Consider the following 21,907-nt stretch of genomic DNA (forward strand, 5'->3'; position numbering starts at 1 on the left):
GGTTTTTTGGGCCCCCCCCTTTTTGGGTCTGGCTGTTTTGGATGTATGCTTGGGGTCATTGTCATGTTGAAAGGTAAAATTCCTCTTCATCTTCAGCTTTCTAGCAGAAGCCTGAAGGTTTTGGGCCAAAAGTGAATGGTATTAGGAACTGCTCATAATTCTCTCCACCTTGACTAAAGCACCAGTTCCAGCTGAAGATTAGCAACCCCTAAGCATGATACCGCCACCACCATGCTTCACCACGGAGATGGTGTTCTTTTGGTGATGCGAAGTGTTGTTTTTGCACCAAACCTACCTTTTGAAATTGTGGCCAAAAAGTTCACCCTTGTTCGTATCAGACCATAACACATTTTCCCACATGCTTTTGGAAGACTTGGTGTATTGTTTTGCAAATTTTAGCTGGCCCTGGATTTTTTCTGTTTAAGAAAAGTCTTCTGGCTTGCAACCGTACCCCACAGGCCAGACATATGTAGACTACGGGAGGTTATCACATGTACACAATTGGTACTCCCCAGAAATTCCTGCAGTTCCTTCAGTGTTTGCTGTAGTTGTTTTATAGCCTCCTTGACCAGTTTTTGTCTCATCTTTTAAACAATTTTGGAGGGACGTCCAGTTCTTTGCCATGTCACTGTTGTCCCATATTTTCTCCACTTTTTCATGACTGTCTTCATTGTGTTGCATGGTATAGCCAATGCTGTGGAAAATTATTTTGTACCCTTTTCCTGACTGATTCCTTTCAACAGTGAGATCCCTTTGATTCTTTGTAAGCTGGCTTTTGCTGTAACAGGCAACTGAGTACATGTCAGGAAAATCCTATTAGGACAGTTAAACTTTATTTGGGGTTAATCAGAGTCTCTTTATTTGATGGCAGTTGTGTACCCAAGAAGACTGAATGCTGTATATTAATGGAAAAGGTGCTTCAACCAAGTATTAGTTTAAGGGTGTGCACACTTGCGCAACCAGCTTTTTGTATGTTTTTTTTTTGTATTTTTCCCCTAACAGTTTTGTTTGGTTTTCAATTGAATTGTACAGGTTGTAGGTGGGAAAAGTTTTGAAGTGATTTATTGTGGTCTCATTTTTTTTATATCACAAAAACCTGGCATTATAACAGGGATGTGTGCACTTTATATCCACAGTGTGTGTGTGTGTGTGTGTGTGTGTGTATATGTATATTAATATATATTTATATATATATATATATATTAGTTTATTTTTATAATTGGCTATAATGCTAGATAGTTTATGTATTTTAGTGTATGGTCCTTTAAGGTAATTATGGATTATCAAATTGCAAATTTGTGTTGATTTCTTAGAGTATATATTTGTTAAGGCATAGTTCATTCAATATCTGGAGAAGTCTAAAGGGAGGACAACATTGCCGTGATTCAGTTAAGCATTAAAGTCTTTCATTTTAATTCCTGAGTGTTACAATGAGTGAATTATTCCTGGTTACCTCCACAGTGCTTAAATTGATTTTTTTTTTCAGTTGCTACTAGCTTCAGGTTGACTTTTCATAGTCTTTTAGATGGTGTTTATGCCTGTACATCAGTGGCAAATTATTTCTTAGATTATGCACCGGTTTGAAAAGTCAGCTATACATTCCTCTTACCCTTCTGCATAATGGAGATGCATGTATGTAGTTGGCCATTTTTATATTGGCTGTTGGTATTTTGATGTGGGGATTGTTTTCCTGCATGACCTGCTGCTGCCCTTTTAATCCAGTCATTTATCCCCCGGTTACAAGTCCATTGACCCATGTGTTCCTTTGGAGGTAAGTTCTGGGCACTGAGTGGTGCAGTTGGGTGGAGTAGATTTTGTTATGCACATTTGTACCCCACTTCTAAAAGTGTGAATTCCACAAGTGCTTGTTTACAACAGTCTTGTGCATGTTATGAGTCACTCAGGCTTTGGCTAACACCATTTAGCATGCAGGAAGTCACAGTCATCCCCATGGACCAACATTAGCCCTCCCCCAAGATGGATGAACCAGCACTTGATGATGATAGCACCCACCCCATCACCACCCCTGGCTGCTAGTCAAATACAGGTTTCTGTGTCCACTACTTTCTGGTTTGCACTGTCAGTCTTTATGAAAAGCTACCATTATTCCTGTTGGATATTTGTACTTGAAATGTCAGCTAGTTTAAAAAATAAATTCCTTGGGTTCATAGGTTAAAAATAGGGTATTAATCCAGGGAGGACTATTAGAAACCTAGCCACAGTAACCCAAATTGACATGACTAAATTATACCTAGTTTCAACCCCTTTCAGTGATAGCTTGAAGAGTCATCCAGGTTATACTTATAGGGTCAAGCAGCTGTACTGCTATATATCGAAAGGAAGTCATTACTGTAAAATAGTGATTCTCTGGGATATGTATCTTTCTCACTTGAGAGTGATATAAGGTGCAAGACCAAAGGAAATAAGAAAATAAATGAGCAGTCAGTTTTTTTCAATGTTTCCACTCCCAGTAAGAGAACAGTTACCAAACCCTAGTGCCCAGAGCAGAGAAAGGAAGACCTCCGAGAACAAGATAGAGCTGAGAACACAGAACAAGAGAGCCTGGCAATTGGGGAACTGGGACTGATTTTGAACATTTTACGATTTGTTTTAAATGAAGCTGAAGAATCACTTCTACGGAAAGGTCTCTCCTTTATTCCATCTTTATACACAGATATTGTAGATTTTATTTTGGATCTAAAAATGTTTATTGGAATGTCACTTTAAAGTTAATACTTGGTTACAACAGTAGCAACTATGCTTATAAATTCAGAAAACCCACTGCCTTCCCACCGCAGCTACACCCATTGCTGGAGTTTTTGAGAAGGCTTGTGAAAAAGATTTTTTAAATCTGGTGTAGACCAATAGATTGATAATTTCCACAATGTCAATAAGTCTGTACATTTAGCCCTTGTTAATTTACAGAATAATTCTAATATTGCCATTAGATTAACAGAAAACAAAATCCATTCCAAGTCTCAGCATGTACAATGCACTGGCACAATAGCGAATAAAAAGATTGTCTCTTTATTGACCACAAAATATAACAGGTTAAGCGCTTTCATCATATTAGACTTCTTCAGAACACCCCAATTAAAAAATGCTCAACTTAAATACATTTGCAAACTGCTACACTTCCTTTTCAAAATTATTTTTTTCTGCATTTTCGACTTTTTAAGCCTTTCGACTGCTATTTCTGCCTGTTTTATTCTGTTATTACCTGTTTTTACTGTTTTTAATAGCTTGAATTGTTTGTTGCACTTGCTTGTTTAAGTTTTGCTTAAAAGTTAAACAACAGGCTAATACACTCGTGTACTAGCTTTTGATAGCAATTAGTCGAAAAACACAGCATTTATTGTATTTTCTGCCTATCTGGAAAAAAAAATCACTTGAAAAAAAGAAAAAAAATACTCTTGTTTTCCATACTTTCCTAATAGTTTGTTCCAGTGATCAGATTTGCTGATCCCTGGGCTTTGTCTTGGTTCCTGTGTTTCTCCATTTTCCTTGTTTGGTCAGGGGGAAGTTTCTTTACTCACCAGTGAGAGTGGGGAGTACTGAGCTGCCTGTTTGTCCTCAGAGGAGTGGTTTAAGGCAGTAACTTGTAGTTTATTGGCCATTTTGGGTAATTTCCTGTCTTTTCCAGCCCCCTGCTATAAAGCACGCTTTGGCGGGCTTTTCTGGCTATAGAGAACTCAGCTCCTCGTGGTGTCCAGCAGAGTTCCTAGAGCAGCAGAGACCAGAAAAGACAAACTTTCCAGATTCTAAGTATTTTTTTCTGCATTTTCGACTTTTTAAGCCTTTCGATTGCTATTTCTGCCTGTTTTATTCTGTTATTACCTGTTTTTACTGTTTTTAATAGCTTGAATTGTTTGTTGCACTTGCTTGTTTAAGTTTTGCTTAAAAGTTAAACAACAGGCTAATACACTCAAGTGTACTAGCTTTTGATAGCAATTAGTCGAAACACACAGCATTTATTGTATTTTCTGCCTATCTGAAAAAAAAAAACTTGAAAAAAAAAAAATACTCTTGTTTTCCATACTTTCCTAATAGTTTGTTCCAATGATCAGATTTGCTGATCCCTGGGCTTTGTCTTGGTTCCTGTGTTTCTCCATTTTCCTTGTTTGGTCAGGGGGAAGTTGCTTTACTCACCAGTGAGAGTGGGGAGTACTGAGCTGCCTGTTTGTCCTCAGAGGAGTGGTTTAAGGCAGTAACTTGTAGTTTATTGGCCATTTTGGGTCATTTCCTGTCTTTTCCAGCCCCCTGCTATAAAGCACGCTTTAGCACGGAGCTGCTACCGTTGCACACTAGGGCAGCGCCGGTTAACCAGGTTTAAACTATTAGGGCTACCTAAAGTCCACTCTTCAAATTTTCCCTTAAAACTACCTTCCTCAAAGTATACTACGGTTCTATTTAGTGTATCCTATAACTATAAATTATCTCTACTTGACTCCCAAGTAGACTATTCTCTATCTGTATAGCCAAGCACTTGCTCCTACAGTACTTATCACCTCGATACAGCACTCTTGTTATAGAAAGTACCCCAAAAAAGCAAACCCCATTTCTCGGTCACCCACATCCCCCAGAACCTTTTTTTAAGTTTTTCTGTCCATTCCTTCTAGCATGTCGAGGGATCAGTTGCTAATATCCTCTCCTGCTCAGCTGGTGAACCTGGGAATATTGAGGCAATGTTACAATTGCCTCATGTACACAGACAACCCTCTCCTCCTCCCACAAAACACAAATACATGCGAGAGATGCAACTATACGGCCAAACTGGAGGCTGAGCTCTCTCAACATAGGACTGGCAAGACTAGACAGGAGGAGAAGGTAACCACACACACTATAGACCCAGTCTCACATAATACCATCACAACCTCAAATCATACACATAAACACTCAGACATACTCGAGGCTCTGATCAAAAATCTACCAAAACAGCAGAGGCCACCAAAGCAGACACCCAAACAACTACCACCTCAGAACACAACACCTGCAACACATAGACCACACAGTCAGAGTGTCAAGCAGTTACAGCCCTTAAGGCCAAACACAATGCCAGACACACTAGTCATTGGTGACCCCATAGTCAGACACACTGACGTCCCGCTCACCAGACTGAGTAAGGAGAGGGTCACAGTAAGCTGCCTGTCTGGTGCTAGAATCCGCCACATAACGCATGCACTCAGGTCTCTCAACAGCAGGTACAAGTACGACTCAATCATTGTCCACGCTGGTGTAAACGACCTGAGACGTACCTCCTTGGACTACATGAAAAGAGACATAAAGGAGCTCTCTGATTATGTAGCCCAAGCAGGTATGACCCTGACCTTGAGCAGTATCCTACCTTCACCAAGAATGATGCCACAATACAGAGATAAGATGATCAGCTTTAACAATTGGCTTAAACTCTGGTGTCATTCAAAGGGGATCCAATGTCTGTCTGCCTGGGATGACATGCTGGACAAGCCACGCTGCTTCGCAAGGGACGGCTTGCACCTGTCACCCCTGGGATTCCGGATTTTGGCTAAGGCTCTTGCCACCCCCATAGTGCCTTTTTTAGGCAAGGCTCAAATTCTAAACCTACCACCCTAGAACACAACAAAGAAAAAAAACTAAGGGTAATGCTGCTCAATGCCAGAAGTCTCAACCTCAAGATGCACGCACTCGAGGCCCTTCTCAGTATGGAGAACATCGATGTCTGTGCTGTGACAGAAACCTGGTTCAAGGCTCCTGAGAGCACCCCAGCACTATCAGGTTTTACCTCATATCATGCGTTCAGGCCCCAAAATCCGGACTATACCAAGAAAGGAGGGGGGGTATCCATATTCATCAAGGACACCCACACCTCAAGATTGGTGGCAACGCATGATGCATCGGAAACCATCCAGGTGCAATTAACCATAGGCAAGACTGCTCTGCAATTTGTAGCATGTTACAGGCCACCCTCGCAAACTCAGGAACCTCACATGGCCTTCCTGAAAACACTGGAGGGGATAAATGTATCTCCGAACACCATCATACTAGGTGACTTCAACTACCCTAATATAGACTGGGAACACTACTCAAGCCCAAGCACTCTAGCCCAAAAGTTCTTGGAATTCATAAACTCAAATGCCATGGAACAACTAGTCACCATCCCCACAAGAGGAGAAAACATACTTGATCTCATCATCACGAACATGGGAGCACAATGTTCAACACCGGAAGTATACCCCTCACTGGTGAGATCAGATCACAAACTAATCTCGCTGGAGGTCCTCATCCGCCCCACCGAAATGAAAAGACCACAGTAAAGAACTTCTCGAAAGCCGACTTCACACTTCTAAAGACTAGTGTGGTCTCCTTTAAGGCCCCGAGCCGGTAAACATTACTCAAACCGCTGAATCACTTACAAATGCCTTCTACCAGCACCTACATGGCTGCATGGATCAGGCAATCCCAAGCAAAACAAAGACTCTTTGTACCAAAGGCAAGCGTCCAGTCTGGTGGACCCCAGCCATAAACAAACTCTACAACAAAAGGAGAAAGCTACTACAAGATAGAGCAAAATCCTTAAAAGGTAAGACACCGCTGATCACTATAAGTAAAAAGCTAAGAGCTCTCATAAAATCATCCAAAGCTAATTTTGAGAAAAAAATAGCTAAGGACTCTAAAGACAACCATAAGGCATTCTTTAGCTATGTCAGAAACCTAGGAGGAAACTCCCAGATATGCTCAGACATTGCCAACATACTGGCTGACAGGTTCAGTGCAAACTCCCCCCCCCCCCAAAGGAGAGATATCTATACCAAATGATTGTAGCCCCCCAAACATCTCTAACGCCCAGGTGAGAACTGCTCTCTCCAAGGCAAAGAATACAGCATCCATGGGACCTGATGGTGTCCCCGGCTGTGTGCTCCACGAACTCAACGAGGAATTAAACCCACAGTTAGGACAGCTGTTTAATCTTAGTCTCACCTCCGGATACGTACCCAGGGAGTGGCGCACAGCGACTGTGGTCCCACTCCACAAAGGCGGTACCTCCACCGACCCTGGAAATTACTGCCCCATTAGCTTGACAAGCCTTATCTGTAAAGCCATGGAGAGGATCATAATGGATCTCATAAATAAAGACATAGGGAATTTGCAGACTTTGGATCCAACCCAGTTTGGCTTTGTCAAAGGCAGATCATGCCTTTTAAACTTGGTTGACTTCTTCGAAACAGTCACCAAGGCCATTGACGAGGGAAAGGCAGTCCATACAGCCTACCTAGACCTGGCGAAGGCTTTCGATACAATACCCCACTCGGGTATCATTGAAAAACTCATCAACTTAAATGTAAACCCATACATTACAAGATGGGTTGCAAACTGGCTGAGTGACAGAACCCACAGGGTCAGAGTTGCTGGCGCCATGTCAGACTCAAAGCCTGTCACAAGTGGTGTCCCACAGTGCTCAGTCCTGGGCCCACTCTTGTTTGGCATCTACTTTTCTGAAGTACAAGCAAACACAGGAGGGTTATGGCTGACAAAGTTTGCAGATGACTGCAAACTGGGCGTAGTGAAAACACATCTGACACAGATATCCTTCAGAAGGGTCTCACAGAAATGGATAACTGGTGCCAGAGCCATGGCTTAAAGTTAAATGCCAAGAAATGCATAGTCATACCCTTCGGGAAAAACAAGGTTACCCCTAGCTACCATATAGGTGACAATCCCCTGATCACAGAAGAAGTTATCAGGGACCTGGGAACCCAGGTTGACAGTAGCCTTTCATTCGACACTCATATTGCTAAAGTAGTTAGGAAGACCTTCTACATTGCCCACCTTATCATGAAGGGATTCACATCTAGATCAAGGGAGGTCATAGTCTCCCTATACCCATCACTCATCAGACCAATGATTGAGTAAAATGCCCCATTCGGAATGTATCTGACCCGACACTTGCAGCAGCTGGAGAGGCCACAAAAGTTCCTCACCAAAAGGATAAAGGGTCTCAAAAATCTGTCTTATGCTGCCCGACTAAAAGAACTCCAGTTATATTCAGTTGCTTATCGCTTGCTCAGAGGTGACCTGTGCCTGACATACAAGGCCATGTCAAACCCAGATTTGATGAACATGCTTAATCTCAAAAAATCTAGATCCCTGAGAACCACAAGGGCGGGAGACTTAAACCTCGACACGGTTATTAATAGGACATGCTGGAGGGATAGATTCATCACCCAAAGACTCCCTATGCTGTGGAACAAAATCCCGGTTTATGTGAGTCAGAGCACCTCGCTGGCCTTGTTCAAGAGGAATCTTGACCAATGGATGGGAGATCGCAGATACACCCCAGGGGTTACCTCAGTGTCACTGCTCGACAGAGGCACAGCAAAATAATGGGCATAGTTTCTCCAAACTAAAGGGGTGGCGTAAGCCACAAAACTATGGGCTAGGCTTGTAAATGCCCTCGGGCAGATAGCCTAGTATGAACCTGTGAACCTATAAGACCTTAAAGTGCACAGTGCATATTTCCCTTGCCCAATACCTATAAAGAAAAAATTAGGGGAGAAGGAGGCAAGATGGCAGATTAAATTAAATGCCTCAGTGTACCCAGGTATTAATGACCATATATCCATTAAATCTATATTAGAGAATAGTGGATAGGTTAATAGCCATCCATTAGTTTATGGATCCTTTTTATTTATTTATGAAGTTTTTATATTATTTATTCTTCACTTTTTACACACATATGGTATGGAATACCTTAGTACATACTAGATAGGTATTTTTAAAAGTACGTACCTAGGATGAAATATATATATTTTTTTAATTAATGTTATATGAATAGGATCTTTTATAAACATGTTTTTTTTTTTCCGGCTCTTAATGGGATATGATTAGCAAGTATTTTTATCTACAACAAGGTACTGGGCAAGGGAAATATGCACTGTGCACTTTAAGGTCTTAATTGCATTAATTTTGAAAAGGAAGTGCAGTAGTTTGCAAATGTATTTAAGTTGAGCATTTTTTAATTGGAGTGTTCTGAAGAAGTCTATATTAAATAGATGAAAGTGCTTAACCTGTTATATTTTGTGGTCAATAAAGAGACAATTTTTTTATTCACTATTGTGCCACTGCATTGTACATGATGAGACTTGGAACGGATTTTGTTTTCTGTTAATTGGTTGACTGTTCCGGTGCCTATTCGTTTTCTGAATTGCCATTAGATTAGCAGATGAGGGTGGAGCAATAGTAATCCTAGATAGGGATTTCTATTGTGATGAAATTAACTCGATGTTGAATGACATAGATACCTATGTGAGTTTCATGAACAGTTGAATACGATTATCAAAAATGTACATGTAGATTTGTATGATTTCTTGATGAGTAATGTCATTAACCAAGAGTTATACAATTACTTTTTGGTTGGCACACTGTGCATACCGACTTTCAAATGTCTTCCAAAGGTACATAAAGATTTAAGGAATCCCGTACTAAGACCAATAGTATCAAGTAAGGAATGGGTTACTGAACCCATGTTTATGTTGAGAAACATCTTAGGACTATTGTTGATTACACTTCCACCATAATTAAGGACACTAAACATTTTCTCAGTACATTATCGGAGTACGTTTTTTTCCAAGGAGTTTACATTTGTCAGTGTTAGTTATTTTAGATGTAAATTCATTATTTACAGTTATTCCTAATGATGCAAGTATTGATTTTGTTAGGCAATTTTTAACCCCAAAAGGTATACCTAGTGATAGGGTTTTGACATTTTGTTTACTATTGGATTTGGTTTTGAATAATGTTTTTTCATTTAATGACCAATATTATTTACATAGGAAAGGAGTAGCCATGGGTACACCGTGTGCTAACTTGTGTGCCAATATAGTATTGGCAAACCAGTTTTGTATTGAATAGAGCAGAGTTTTCTCAACATATCCCATACTGTAGAAGGTTCGTGTATGACATCTTTCTAGTATAGAGTGGTTCAGAGTCAGAATTCAGGTATTTGTTGATTACATAAACTCCACTATGGATTTTCTTAAATTTGTCGGTAAATGGTGTGAGGAAGGGATATATTTTTTAGATCTGTTTGTTTATATAGAGGGAGATACAGTAGCAGCAGAACTATTTAGGGAAGACCTGTAGAAGGAACAATTTACTCCATCGTAACGGCATGCATCCACCCCATGTGTATAAAAATTTGGTTCATGGCCAGTGGCTGAGCATATCCCGACTCACTACCTCAGATGCTAGATGTGATATAGCCAGAGGATTAGAAAACGTGCTCTCCATGAGAGGCTATAAGAAGGAAGAGTGCACTCATCTACGTAATGATGATTTTATTGATAGAACAGAGGGAGACCTTATTTTAAAGATAGGATTGACCACGGTACAAGGACTATAAAAGAGAATATCTGTCCTAGTAAATGTAGGGTGAACATACCTTTTTCTACTAATAATAAAGCTGTTTGTGATATTATTTCTATGACTTGGGGGATTTTGAGGACTGACAAAAAGATAAGGCTAGTTGGTGATAGACCGAGTTATGCATGCAAGAATAATAGGTCACTCAAAAGGTTGCTATGTTATGAAAAAGTGAAGAGCAAGAGAGTTCATTTGGCAAGGAAAGGGACATTTGGTTGAAGGAGCTGCACCATTGTTTCTGTATGTCCAATAGTAATAAATTCATACACCCCACTACCAACAAATTGTATGAATTTAAACATTATGCTGACTGTAAGACCAGGGATGTAGTTTATTTAGCAAGATGCACAAAGTGTACAACCTTTTATGTAGGCAAGACAAACCGGACTAAGGAAACGTGTCTGAGACCATATATATATATATATATATATATATATATATATATATATATATATATATATGCTATAAATAAAGAGGACGAAAGTAATGCCCTAGCAAGAAATGTTTTGAGTAATGATATCACATAGGTTTGTATTTTTGGCCATAGACCTGATGGATAAGAGTGTTAGGCTAGGGGCAATTATAAAAAACTTTACAGAGAAACTTGAAATGAAATGGGTAATTAAGCTACAAGCCATTCAAGGACACGGCTTGAATGATTAAGTGTCTCTCAAGCCTTTTCTTATAGATAGACTCTTGGCACATTAATCAATGTTTGTGATATTTTTAGGTGTACCAGAATATTCCCCTGTTTTTGTTTCATATAGTAGATGCCAATAATAACCATTACTATCCCTCACTCACAGTTTGATCGGTTATGGTCATTTATACAACCTCCTGAGACGCTATATTATATTTTGCATATGGATAATTAATGTTTTTAGTTTTTTTTAATAAAGTAATGCATGGTTTATCATTTGATTTTGCTGCCATCTACTGGTCCTATGTGTTTTTACATGTCTCTATGTACTACTGGTATTGAGCGCTTTCTAGCCTTATTTTTAACAATGCATGTTTTCATTTTTTAAATATTATGTACATTCATGTATTTTTTACTACAGGTTGTGTATTTTAAGTCTCGTTAGATGTGTGGGATATTTATATATCTTCAGTTACATATTGTTCTTAGCAATTTGGTTTGATGGATGCTAAGTAGTTATGTTGGGTTTTATGCTAATTCTTGGATGTGATTGGTTAGTTAGAAGAGTACAAGTGTTCTGAATATATTTAAATGGAGGTTATTATTCAAACCAGTATGTCTGATGAAGCATCTTGGATAGACAGGAAAGCGCTCACATTTTTTGTTTTATTTGATTTATATTAAAACTTCAGTGTGCTCCATTTGGAATGTGTTTTGTCACCGCATTGTTGGCTTATTTGATTTATTGTGCCCGGTTCTTTGAGGTGCTTTATTCTTTGGCTCAGTTGTTCTCCTTGGAAGTACTTCACTTCTAAAATGCAGAATCCCCACCTCACACACATATTTGCATGCACCTTGCCCCAGGTGTAATGCCTACTTTAGAATATAAATTCAAGTACTTGGTGTGGGGAAAGAACCCACAACCTTCTGATATTTCTAGTACCAAAAGTGAGTGTGCTTTATACTGAACCAATGCAACTATAAAAAGAAAATCAGCTAGAAACTGTACAGACACTGCTCTAAAAGCTGCTTTCAACTTAGAATGTTGTTGGTCATGGAATCCAGTTTAGCAGTGGATGAAGATTCCAGACTAGGTCTTGGGAAGGTGCCATCTGCAATAAAGATTAAGATGAGATGTGTGAATGGAGGAAGGTTAGAGTTTGTAGAGAGCACATAAAAAGGACAAAAAACTAAAGACAATAAGGAGAGAAAAAAGAAGACTGCAACAGAAATGTAGCAGAAGCTATATGAAGCTCAAGTAAGAAATAATTTCAGCAGTGCCACACCTCAGGACTTCTGCAACAGACATGATTTTCACCTTCTAAAATCACCACTGTAACTTGAACCATTTTTCATGACTTCAGGCATCAGATGCTTCACTTGGTCAGCTGTTAGCAACTCCACTGGCTTTAACATGATTTGGCTGCAAAGAAAATATCAGTTATTAAAGGTATTATCTCCAGATACTTTACTGGAAAAAAAAATACCAGGTGTTCCATTCATCTCCTGGATATGTGCACCCAGTGGTGTGGTGATGAGTAAAAGTGGCTTCATGATACTATTCAGAATATTTGCCAGATCAAGCTGTTTATCCATGCTGCTGGCCAGTTTACAGGAGTCCAGATGAGAAATGTTTTCAAGCAACTGCCCTGCATTCAGCAAACATGTTGCTATGTGTTTTGTTAGTGATATTCAGACTCTATCAGCACTTCAGGTCCACTGAAATACCCCCCCTTGCAAATTGTGGTCTGTGCTGTGTGTATCCATAGACTGCGATCACCTTGTATAACTGCGTCTGAAAATGCAACTTTAATGTATAGTTTTGATATAAAATGCATTACTGAGATGTATATTATTTTTTTCTTCGTCATAAAGAAAATTTGTGCAGACAAGAATTCATTTCTGATTTATAAATTAACTATTGACTATATTTTATCCACATATTAGCATGTGGTATGTTTCACTGAAGTACTTTTGGGTAGAAATGCTGCAGAAAATAAAATGTTATTCACAAGTTTTGTGTACATCAAGGGTGGCTTATTAATAATTTTCATACACTATTTAGGTAACAAACCTGAAATGAAGGTTTTCAGAATGTTGCTTCCCTCTTTGTATTGTCTTCCATAGAAGGTATGATATTTTCTTTTTATTTTTAGGGCACATCGATGCTTTTACGTCTGATCTAATTATGTTAGAGCAGGAATCAGGAGAAGAAATAACAACAAGCTTTGGAACATTCAAGTAAGTAAATTGCATATTACAAAATGAAATTATATGACAGTAAATAACTAAACCTGGATGTCTACCTGTAAAATAGAAATCTTAAAATACAAATATCTAAACTGTCGAGGTGAGAATTCTCTAGCATAAAGTCACTTGTAAAATAGAGTCCATTGCCAAGATGCTATTAGAGTGTTCAAGCAAAGTGTAATCTGGAGTATAGTTGGTAGTAAAAACAGTAAATGTTGCCAGATCACTCTGGGAGCCTGTGGTGGATTACCTACTAGCGGCGAGCAGGAAGATAACCAACACGGCTGTAAATGTTTTCAAGAATGCGGGTGGACATGATGCTTTCTGCAGATGGGGATGTAGTGCATACATGTTGAGATTAATGCATGCTTGCATTCCCCAGTAAGCACAAGACAAAAACTGACCACAGAAAGCTGTGGCATGCGTAGAGGGCAGCTGGGACCAAAAATAAGATAACAGTAAATTTCAACAAGCTTGCCTTAAACAATCCTGCACAAAATTAACAAAATAATACCAAATTCGGTAAAGCTGTGTACACTTAAGTAAAGCAGCACACAGCTATGCTTTCATTAATCTGTTTCTTTATATTGTTCTAAAGAAACTATAACAAAAGTGCTGTTGGTTAATAAGTTTGGCAATGTAGTTTTAATAAAATTAACATAGCACTCTGCTAAGACAGTTATAGTGGAGAGCATAGGTCTCGACCTCAAGAGGCCAATGTGGAACACATACCCTAGCAATGTCTGACAAATAGTCAAAATGTTCAACACCTTATTTTTTCCCTGCACAAAAACATGCTATTGCCTTGGAGACTTGTTGAACATTTGTAAAATAAGACATACTTGTAAATCAAATCCAAAAACTTATTTAATAATCTACAAAACCATAACCACACCATAAACAAATATGAAACAGCACTTCTGTACAGAATCAACTAAAATCACATGCTCATTAGTACCACTTGCTACATTTTCTTTTTTTTTTTTTTCAAATATTTTTATTTTTCTTCCTTGTTTTGTTTGTATATTTCAATTCCAGTCATTTTACAAGATGGAATTCAGTTACAATGTATAAGAGTTAGTCATATTTAGGTACAGCTTATTGCAAGATAATTTTCAGTGTTACACCAAAATACACAATATAGATAACACTCTGTACACAATATATACAGCTGCTATATAAAGTTAACTTCTGATTAATATTTGTGTCACAGTTTACATAATATTCATAACTGCTACATATGAGGTTTAGGTTAGACGTACACGAAAGAATGTCTTATGCCCTTTTCAGTTTATATTCACCATAATTTGTCTTTTCTCATCTATCTATTCTTTTAAAATATGATCCAGGAGCAGATTCCAGTTTTTTTAGAAAATAGGAATGTTTACTTTGGTTATTTGTTATCAATTTATGTGCTAATATATACTTTATTTGCCATACTTTTGAAGCCTACCCACGACAGTTTGGTTCGATCTAACCAGTTCTGAATAATGTATAATTTTACTAACGAGAAGAGGGTAATTAGAATATGCAGATTAAGTTTGAGTAATTTTTGAGAGGTGATATTCCAGATTGTAAATTCCCATGATGATGTGAATTTTTGATATTCCATCTTCTCTATTCTGACTCTCAGTGCGCACCATAATTTATAAGTACATTTACCAGTAAATGTTGAATAGGTCTGTTTGTGAGTAGCAGCATGGAGAGTTTAGTGAAACTTCCGAGTTGAAATTGTTGAGTAGTTTTGGGGTAAATTAACCATTGTTGGTTATCATTAGTTGAGTATACATGAGTTTCTTAAAAGGGATACATTTTAATGTTTCGATGCATTTAGAATTTTGCTTTTACATAAATTCTTTAAGCCTTTCAATCTGGTATTTTGAATACAAAAGGGATGTTTGATATCCAAGGGATGCTATTGGCCAATATGTATTAAACAGCATTTTTTCCTTAAAGTTAGTAAGTTCCATAATATATTGCACATATTTATGTCCTTATAGTTTGCTTCAAAATCTATTATTGAAGTGCACAGTTCTCTAATTTGCCTTAGCATTGATATATCCTTTCGGAATGTTAAGGACATTCCTTGTGTCCTCTAAAGATTTTTTTCCCTATATCTGTAAAATATCCCAAACGTTGTATTTCTTAATGAATAGATAGCTGTCCAGGTTTATCATTTTGTTATTTAATCTGAGGTTTGGATTCAGATGTATTGATTGCAACAGGATGTAAGTATTTAAGTTTAGTGCTTCCTTCATTTTTTGAAATCTAATTATTCTATGTTTTAACAAGGTGTGAAACCTGCAAACCTTCAGATTTTCCTGATTTATAAATGGAAGAGCTTTGGGACTGATTTTACTGTTTTTGACATAGTCGTAACATAATTTTATCCATACTGGATACTGTTCTTTATCCTTGGGATTATATTCAGCAACTTGAAAGATCCTGTTTGAACATGTTATATCTTAATACTAGTTAGTCAGGTAGTCCCAGTCCTCCCTTTTTCCTTAGGATACATTAACTTCTGATAGATAATTCGAACAGATTTAGGGTACCAGATAAACTTAGCTAATGCTATATTTTTTCTGAACTATTAAATTTGTTGTATTGAGATGAAATAACCTTGAGAGAATATTCATTTTTATAATTGCTGCTTTCGAAAGAAAGGATAGCTTCATTTTTCCCTACCTTTGGATATCCTGTTCAATGTTTGCCCATGTCTTTAGTAAATTATTCTGCATGAATAGTTTTGGGTTATGTTCAAAGGATATCCTTAAGTCTGTTGGGGAGTTTTTTAAATTTATTTTTGAGTCAGGAAAATATGATTCAGGGTGACCTAATGGAATGAGAGGGAAAACTGGGAATTTTGGGGGATTAATTTCATAGTTTGCAACTTTTGAGAAGCTGTTAACTGAGTATAAGATTTTGCTCGTCAATGTTAGGGAGTGCAACATACAAGTTTAATTCATCAGCAAAGGCTGTTATTGCAATTTTATTATTAAAAATGTATGAATATGATGGTATGTTTTTTGGGTTATGAGTAAAAATTGAGGTTCTATATGTAAGTTAAAGAGGTATGGAGATAGTGGACATCCTTTTCTAGTCCCATTCAGAATTTTTTATTGGATTTGAACTTTATTAATTTATAGAATAGTGTTAAGTGCTTTCATATAAAATGTTTTATTATATTTGTAAATTCCTGTGGTATATCAAAAATGGGGCATTATAGAAAATAAAAAAAAAATTAGGTTTAGTTTGAAAAAGGCTTTACATGTGTCTAAAGTAAGCGTATAGGGTTTGTATATTGTTTATATAGCAAGATCATTGTGTCTAAGGTCAATGTGTTATCCATACCTCCCAACCATACCAAATTACTCATCCAAATGAAGGGGTGCCACGATTCCCAAGTGACACACCTTCATTTCTGATTTTTTCGTTTTGTTTTTTAATTTTCGAATTTTCGCACTGTTTGAGCAGACGTCATCATGTGCGCGATGACATCAGCACTGTCAGGGCTACCAGCCTGTCAGAATTGATCTCAAGGAGCTCGCGTCATGCACACATTTCCACCTGGCCTGGCTGAGTGGGAACGGCACTCTAAGGGATTATCGGCAGCACTGTCTATAGTGGATTATTTTGTTTTATTTATGTTCGTTGGGGAACATGGATTATCCGCAAACAGCAGTCCAGCCAGAAAGAATGAAGACTCTGCAGGTAAGGAGTGTGTGTGTGTGTGTCACTTTGTCTTTCCCACTCTGCACGCCTTCTTTGTCCCACTGCTTTACTGCATATGGTTTGCTTCTTACAGATTCATTGTACCAGCTACCTATTACTAGGTCATACTGTTATAGTTCTTGCTTACTGGGGCTTCTGTTGCACATTTTCTCCATCTCCTCTTCCTTGAAATTGCAGTGTTCATACAGATTGTTGTGATATGGCTGTCTTCATATATACAGCACTGTAGTAACTTATATTCATGGCTCTGCATTTCACAAATATAACTTTACATTGGTTTGCTTTGAGATGGACACTGGTGTCACTGGTTTGCATTTCATAACATTCAGCCATTCAGTCTTTCACTTATTCTTTTTCACAACTTATCCCATAATTACCTTTGCTTTCTTTTTTCTAGAGCTGTTGTAGTGAGCACACGTTTAACATGTTTTAGTGCTAGCATTTCATTTTGTAGTATAGTGCTTTTAATAGCATTTTAATTTAGTTTTAGTAGTTTTATATGCCAAATATTATAGATAGAGATCTATATATATATGTCTGTGTATATATATATATATATATATATATATATATATATATATATATATATATATATATATATATAGCTTTTTTATTTTTTCATTTTTTTTTATAACTTTGTACTTTGGATTTTAGGTGTAGGTACTGATGATGGTAGAATACTGGTGAAGAACTACTAATAAAGAGGACAGACTAGTGATAAATGCTTGATGACTGTAGATCAGATAAACATCATACCCTTTTATCAGGACTCATTGTTTTATGCATGTATACACACACACACACACACACGCGCGCGCACATATGTATAAAGCAGGTGACTGGAAGTAATGTAACATTTGTAAGAGGCTTTACAGTAAATGAATCGTGGAACCGTATGTTAGGGGGTGGCCACTACAGTAAAGAATCCTGAAAAGCTGCCCTGCATGGCCATGTAGTGCACATCTGTCTTCATGCAGTATGCTGGCTAACCATTATATGAATTGTTATGAAACAGTTTGTGCCGATGCACAACAAATGCATCATTGTGTAGCATAATGCCACTTGCTGACGTTTGTGTCTTGCTGCAGGCATAACATTTATAGGGTGTAGTGGCAAGGGCCAGCCTAAAAGATTGCGCTGTTTAGCGTCAACATAGTTAATGTGTGGAAGAAGATACCCACCCAGAAGCCAAGCACAGCAGAAACTGGACCACACCTGCCAGCTAACAAATGCAGTGGCCAGGGGTAGAAGACAAAAATCTGTCTGAATGCAAGTTGATGTCTGAATGCAAGTTGATAGCCTTTAACCCCTGACTCTCACCTCCTATACCTATTGTCCTCTGAAATTCTGAAGAAAGCATAATGAATGGGCCAGTATGTGGTGTTGATATTTACACAGAATTTGAATAGGGGGTGGCAAAATAGCATGAAATAAATAGTCAAGTGTGACTTTGCCCTGATATTAGTTTAGAAAAATGTGACTGATGCTATGATGACTGAGCTATGTAAAGCTACCTCTTGTGGAGCATACATTGCCCAACTCTCATAGGAATTCTGCAGGGTTATTGTGTTATAATAATCCTCGCAAGTTTATCATTACCCTAGTGGGTTAGACAGCCTGTAAGGTAGGTGGTTACATTCTAGCTAGAAAAGGATGTGGTAGGCGTTGAATAAGTTTTGTTGTTTTCTTTATTTATGGTAAATGGCTTGTTAGTGAAAATATACATCAACATGTATAGTTGGTGAATTAAAAAACAGCTGCATAGGGAGACCACAGACAGCAGTGCCTTACTGAAGGACATATGCAATGACCCAAGCAATATGTATGATCTGCCGAACCTAAACAGATAAAAGCAAAACAAAAACATGCCAAAAAATGTGTCTGAATTTTGTAAACCTGTATACAAGAAGCAACCAGTCTGAGCAGGATGGAAATAAATCCATACCATTCTTTATAATGCATTAATGTGATTCTGAGTCATTGTGAGTGAACTGTTAAATTGGTGATGCCCCCCCCCCCCCACTGTTAATACTAGAACAAGGCAGTTGTTCAGGGTGACTGTGATTCAAGGTGATTTTATTTTTGTTTTTTGTCCCTACTTCCTGCCAGTCATCAGCCCCCTCCTAGATAAATAATCCATTCACCCCCCATCACCAGGGTGATACTAGATCTGGGCATTCATGAAAGGTGGTTCAGCTTTTTTACTTGATGGCTCTAACTCCGTCCATGTGCTTGGCAAAACATTTTCTTACATTAACAACTAGAATGATTAGAATCATCCACTGGAATGCATAACTTACCCTAGTATGATGGTGTTTCCTTATAATATCTCCAAAATACACCTTCCTAACACATATTCTTTCAAGTATATTGCAGCTCACAGCACTGAAACTCTTTAGTTTCTTTGCTCTTGAATTCACTAAATGATAGCCATTAAGTTTCAGTCTTCCTATTTTTCAGGAAACTGTTGATTTGGCATAGTGGTATGTTGCTCTGAATGTAATGCATAGGGTCCTGGGTTCAATACTTCCCAGTGAAATGCATGGTGGTAACATTTTATTCCAGCAACTTTCCAAAATTATACAAGCAATGTTTACTTTTTGACCTTTTGCACCCCCCCCCAAAAAAAAATGTGAAAATAAGTGCAAGAAGCTGTGCAAAATGCCTATGGCTTACACTGCTGTCATTCCATTTATAGTGTGGGTGTGGAAGTAGACTTTTATGATTGAAATGTTCTGAATTGGGCAGTTTTGTCATTTCATTACTGGTTCATGCATTTTGTTTCACTGCCTACAGTACAGCCTACTGGAAAAATGTTCAAACAAATTTAAAATGCAATTTGTCTAACAAGTGTGTTGTATTATACAAGAAATATAACTTAGTCAGGAAGGTGCATCAAAAAAAAGAACACATGTATGTTTCTTGTTTTGTGTGCAAGGGGCCAATGATTTGAAAACAGTCCAAATGTAACCTTTATCCACCACTGGCCAGATGCATTTTCTTTGGATGTGGTGTGGATTTCAACGCTGTTTCAATGAATGTGAGGTTCAAGAGCAGAAAAGTTTTAATGCCAAGTCTATTTTCATTGTGAGACAGTATTGCTTTGTTTAGCAGATGTCTGTTAGTGGTTGTGCATTGCTGTGTTGCAAAATGTAAAAATAAATTCCAAATAATCATTGTAGAAGTAAAGCAGTATCCACACATTAGTGTTTATGGTAAATGGGTGAAATAGCCAGGTAATGGGACATTGGAATGGCTGCAGGGGGACTCTGGTGCCATATTTTGGTTGTCTGTTCTTTAGTTTGCGTTTGAAAGTTGGTATCCCACAATCCCATTGGAATGGGTGGGGTTATGTAATTATGTATGCAAAATAGATGTTAATCAGCACACAAATTTGTACCTATTTTTCATGGGCCTTGTCCAGATTTTTGATGTTTCCGGATTGAGAGGTATGGTGTTATCACATGTCTTCCTACTAATCATGAATCCTGACTGTCCAGATGATGATATGTTTGGTAATTTGTCGGTCTGTTTGCAAGCAATTTAGCTAGGATTTTGATGTCTAGATTTCTGAGAAAAATTGGTCTGTAGTTTCTTGGGTTTTTCTTATCAGATTTTTCTTTAGATATAATGATTGTTTTTGAGATATTTAAATATAGGTCTGCAATGCCATAATCTCCTTATATAGCTATACATTTTCATTACAGGTTTTGATATTTCTTGTCCAAAGTATTTATAAAACTCAGCAGTATAACCTTTAGGAGCTTTACTTGTTTTCAGACAATTTATTACTGAAAGGATTTATTGTTATGTGAAGGGTGTCTTAACTAGAGCCTTTTGTGTTTGATTTATTTTGAGAAGTTTAGATTCTTTAGAAAAGTATCTCTCTTAATTCCATAGTTTTTAGCTTTTGTGGGCCATATAGTTTTTTTGTGTAAATCTTCAAAGGTTGTATTACTTGATTAGTATTGTATGTGTTCCCTTGGTATGCTATAGTTTTCATTTCTGTGAAAGAAAAGTGTTCTTTATGCATTAAATATAATTATTTTTGTAAGTTATTCGTCTGTTCTTTCGGTACTGCATTCGGGATTTTTTTGGATTGATTCCTCTATTGTTTCATCTTTATTTTTGTCTCTTTCTCTTTATATAATTTTTTTTATAGTTTGACACTTTTTAATCAGAATTGCCCTAATCCTTGCTTTACTTGCTGCCCATTGAGTATCGTAGGGAATATCTGTCAGCATTAAATCATGATCGAGTTCATCTAATGTTTTGTTAATTTCCTGTATTATAGCCTTTTCTGTAGTAAGTTCTGATTTAGGAACTAGTTTATATACCCCTTGTTTTCAGGCTTAAATCACTAGACCATCTTATTTTAATTGTAATCTTTGAGTGATGGGAAAAAAAAACCTAGGTTCTGTACAGTAGTTTGTTTCCACCTTTAGGAACATTTCCGGTATTAGAAAAGTCTAATCTAGACCACAATTTATAACACTGGGAGTAGTATATGAATTTTAATGTAAATGGGTTATTACTTCAGTAGCATTGTGGGTTGAATACGTTAAAATCATTTTTTTTAGATTGTTTATCGCTATGAAGGTCTGGGTGTTATACGTTTTGCTTTTACTTGTTCTATCTGTTCTGGGGTCAGTTACTGCATGTTCCAGTCGCCTTCTATTATATAGTAGTAGTTTGGAAATCGAGTTAGGATATTATAAATTTCCATGATATAATATTGTTGTTTTGCACACGGACTATACAGGCTCAAGAAAAGAAGTGGTTTCTGTAGACTACAGCTTTTAATTGAAAAATAGCACCATCTTCCATTTATATCAGTCATAATGTATAATCATTTCTTTGAATGATTGTTTAAGATCGCAACCC

General features: G+C 37.5%; 1 protein-coding gene across 1 annotated transcript in view; it reads left to right on the top strand.

Annotated features, from left to right (window-relative positions):
* ICE2 (interactor of little elongation complex ELL subunit 2) overlaps positions 1-21,907 on the top strand; it is a gene marked incomplete in the record, with an annotated part of 1,939,141 nt that overhangs the window by 1,505,641 nt on the left and 411,593 nt on the right. The window contains 1 exon segment of the mRNA XM_044077213.1: positions 13,195-13,279. Coding sequence (XP_043933148.1) covers positions 13,195-13,279 — 85 coding nt within the window.

This window comes from Protopterus annectens, chromosome 7.part0 (assembly GCF_019279795.1).
Source record: "Protopterus annectens isolate FY-2018-M chromosome 7.part0, PAN1.0, whole genome shotgun sequence".
Taxonomy (NCBI): Eukaryota; Metazoa; Chordata; order Ceratodontiformes; family Protopteridae; genus Protopterus; species Protopterus annectens.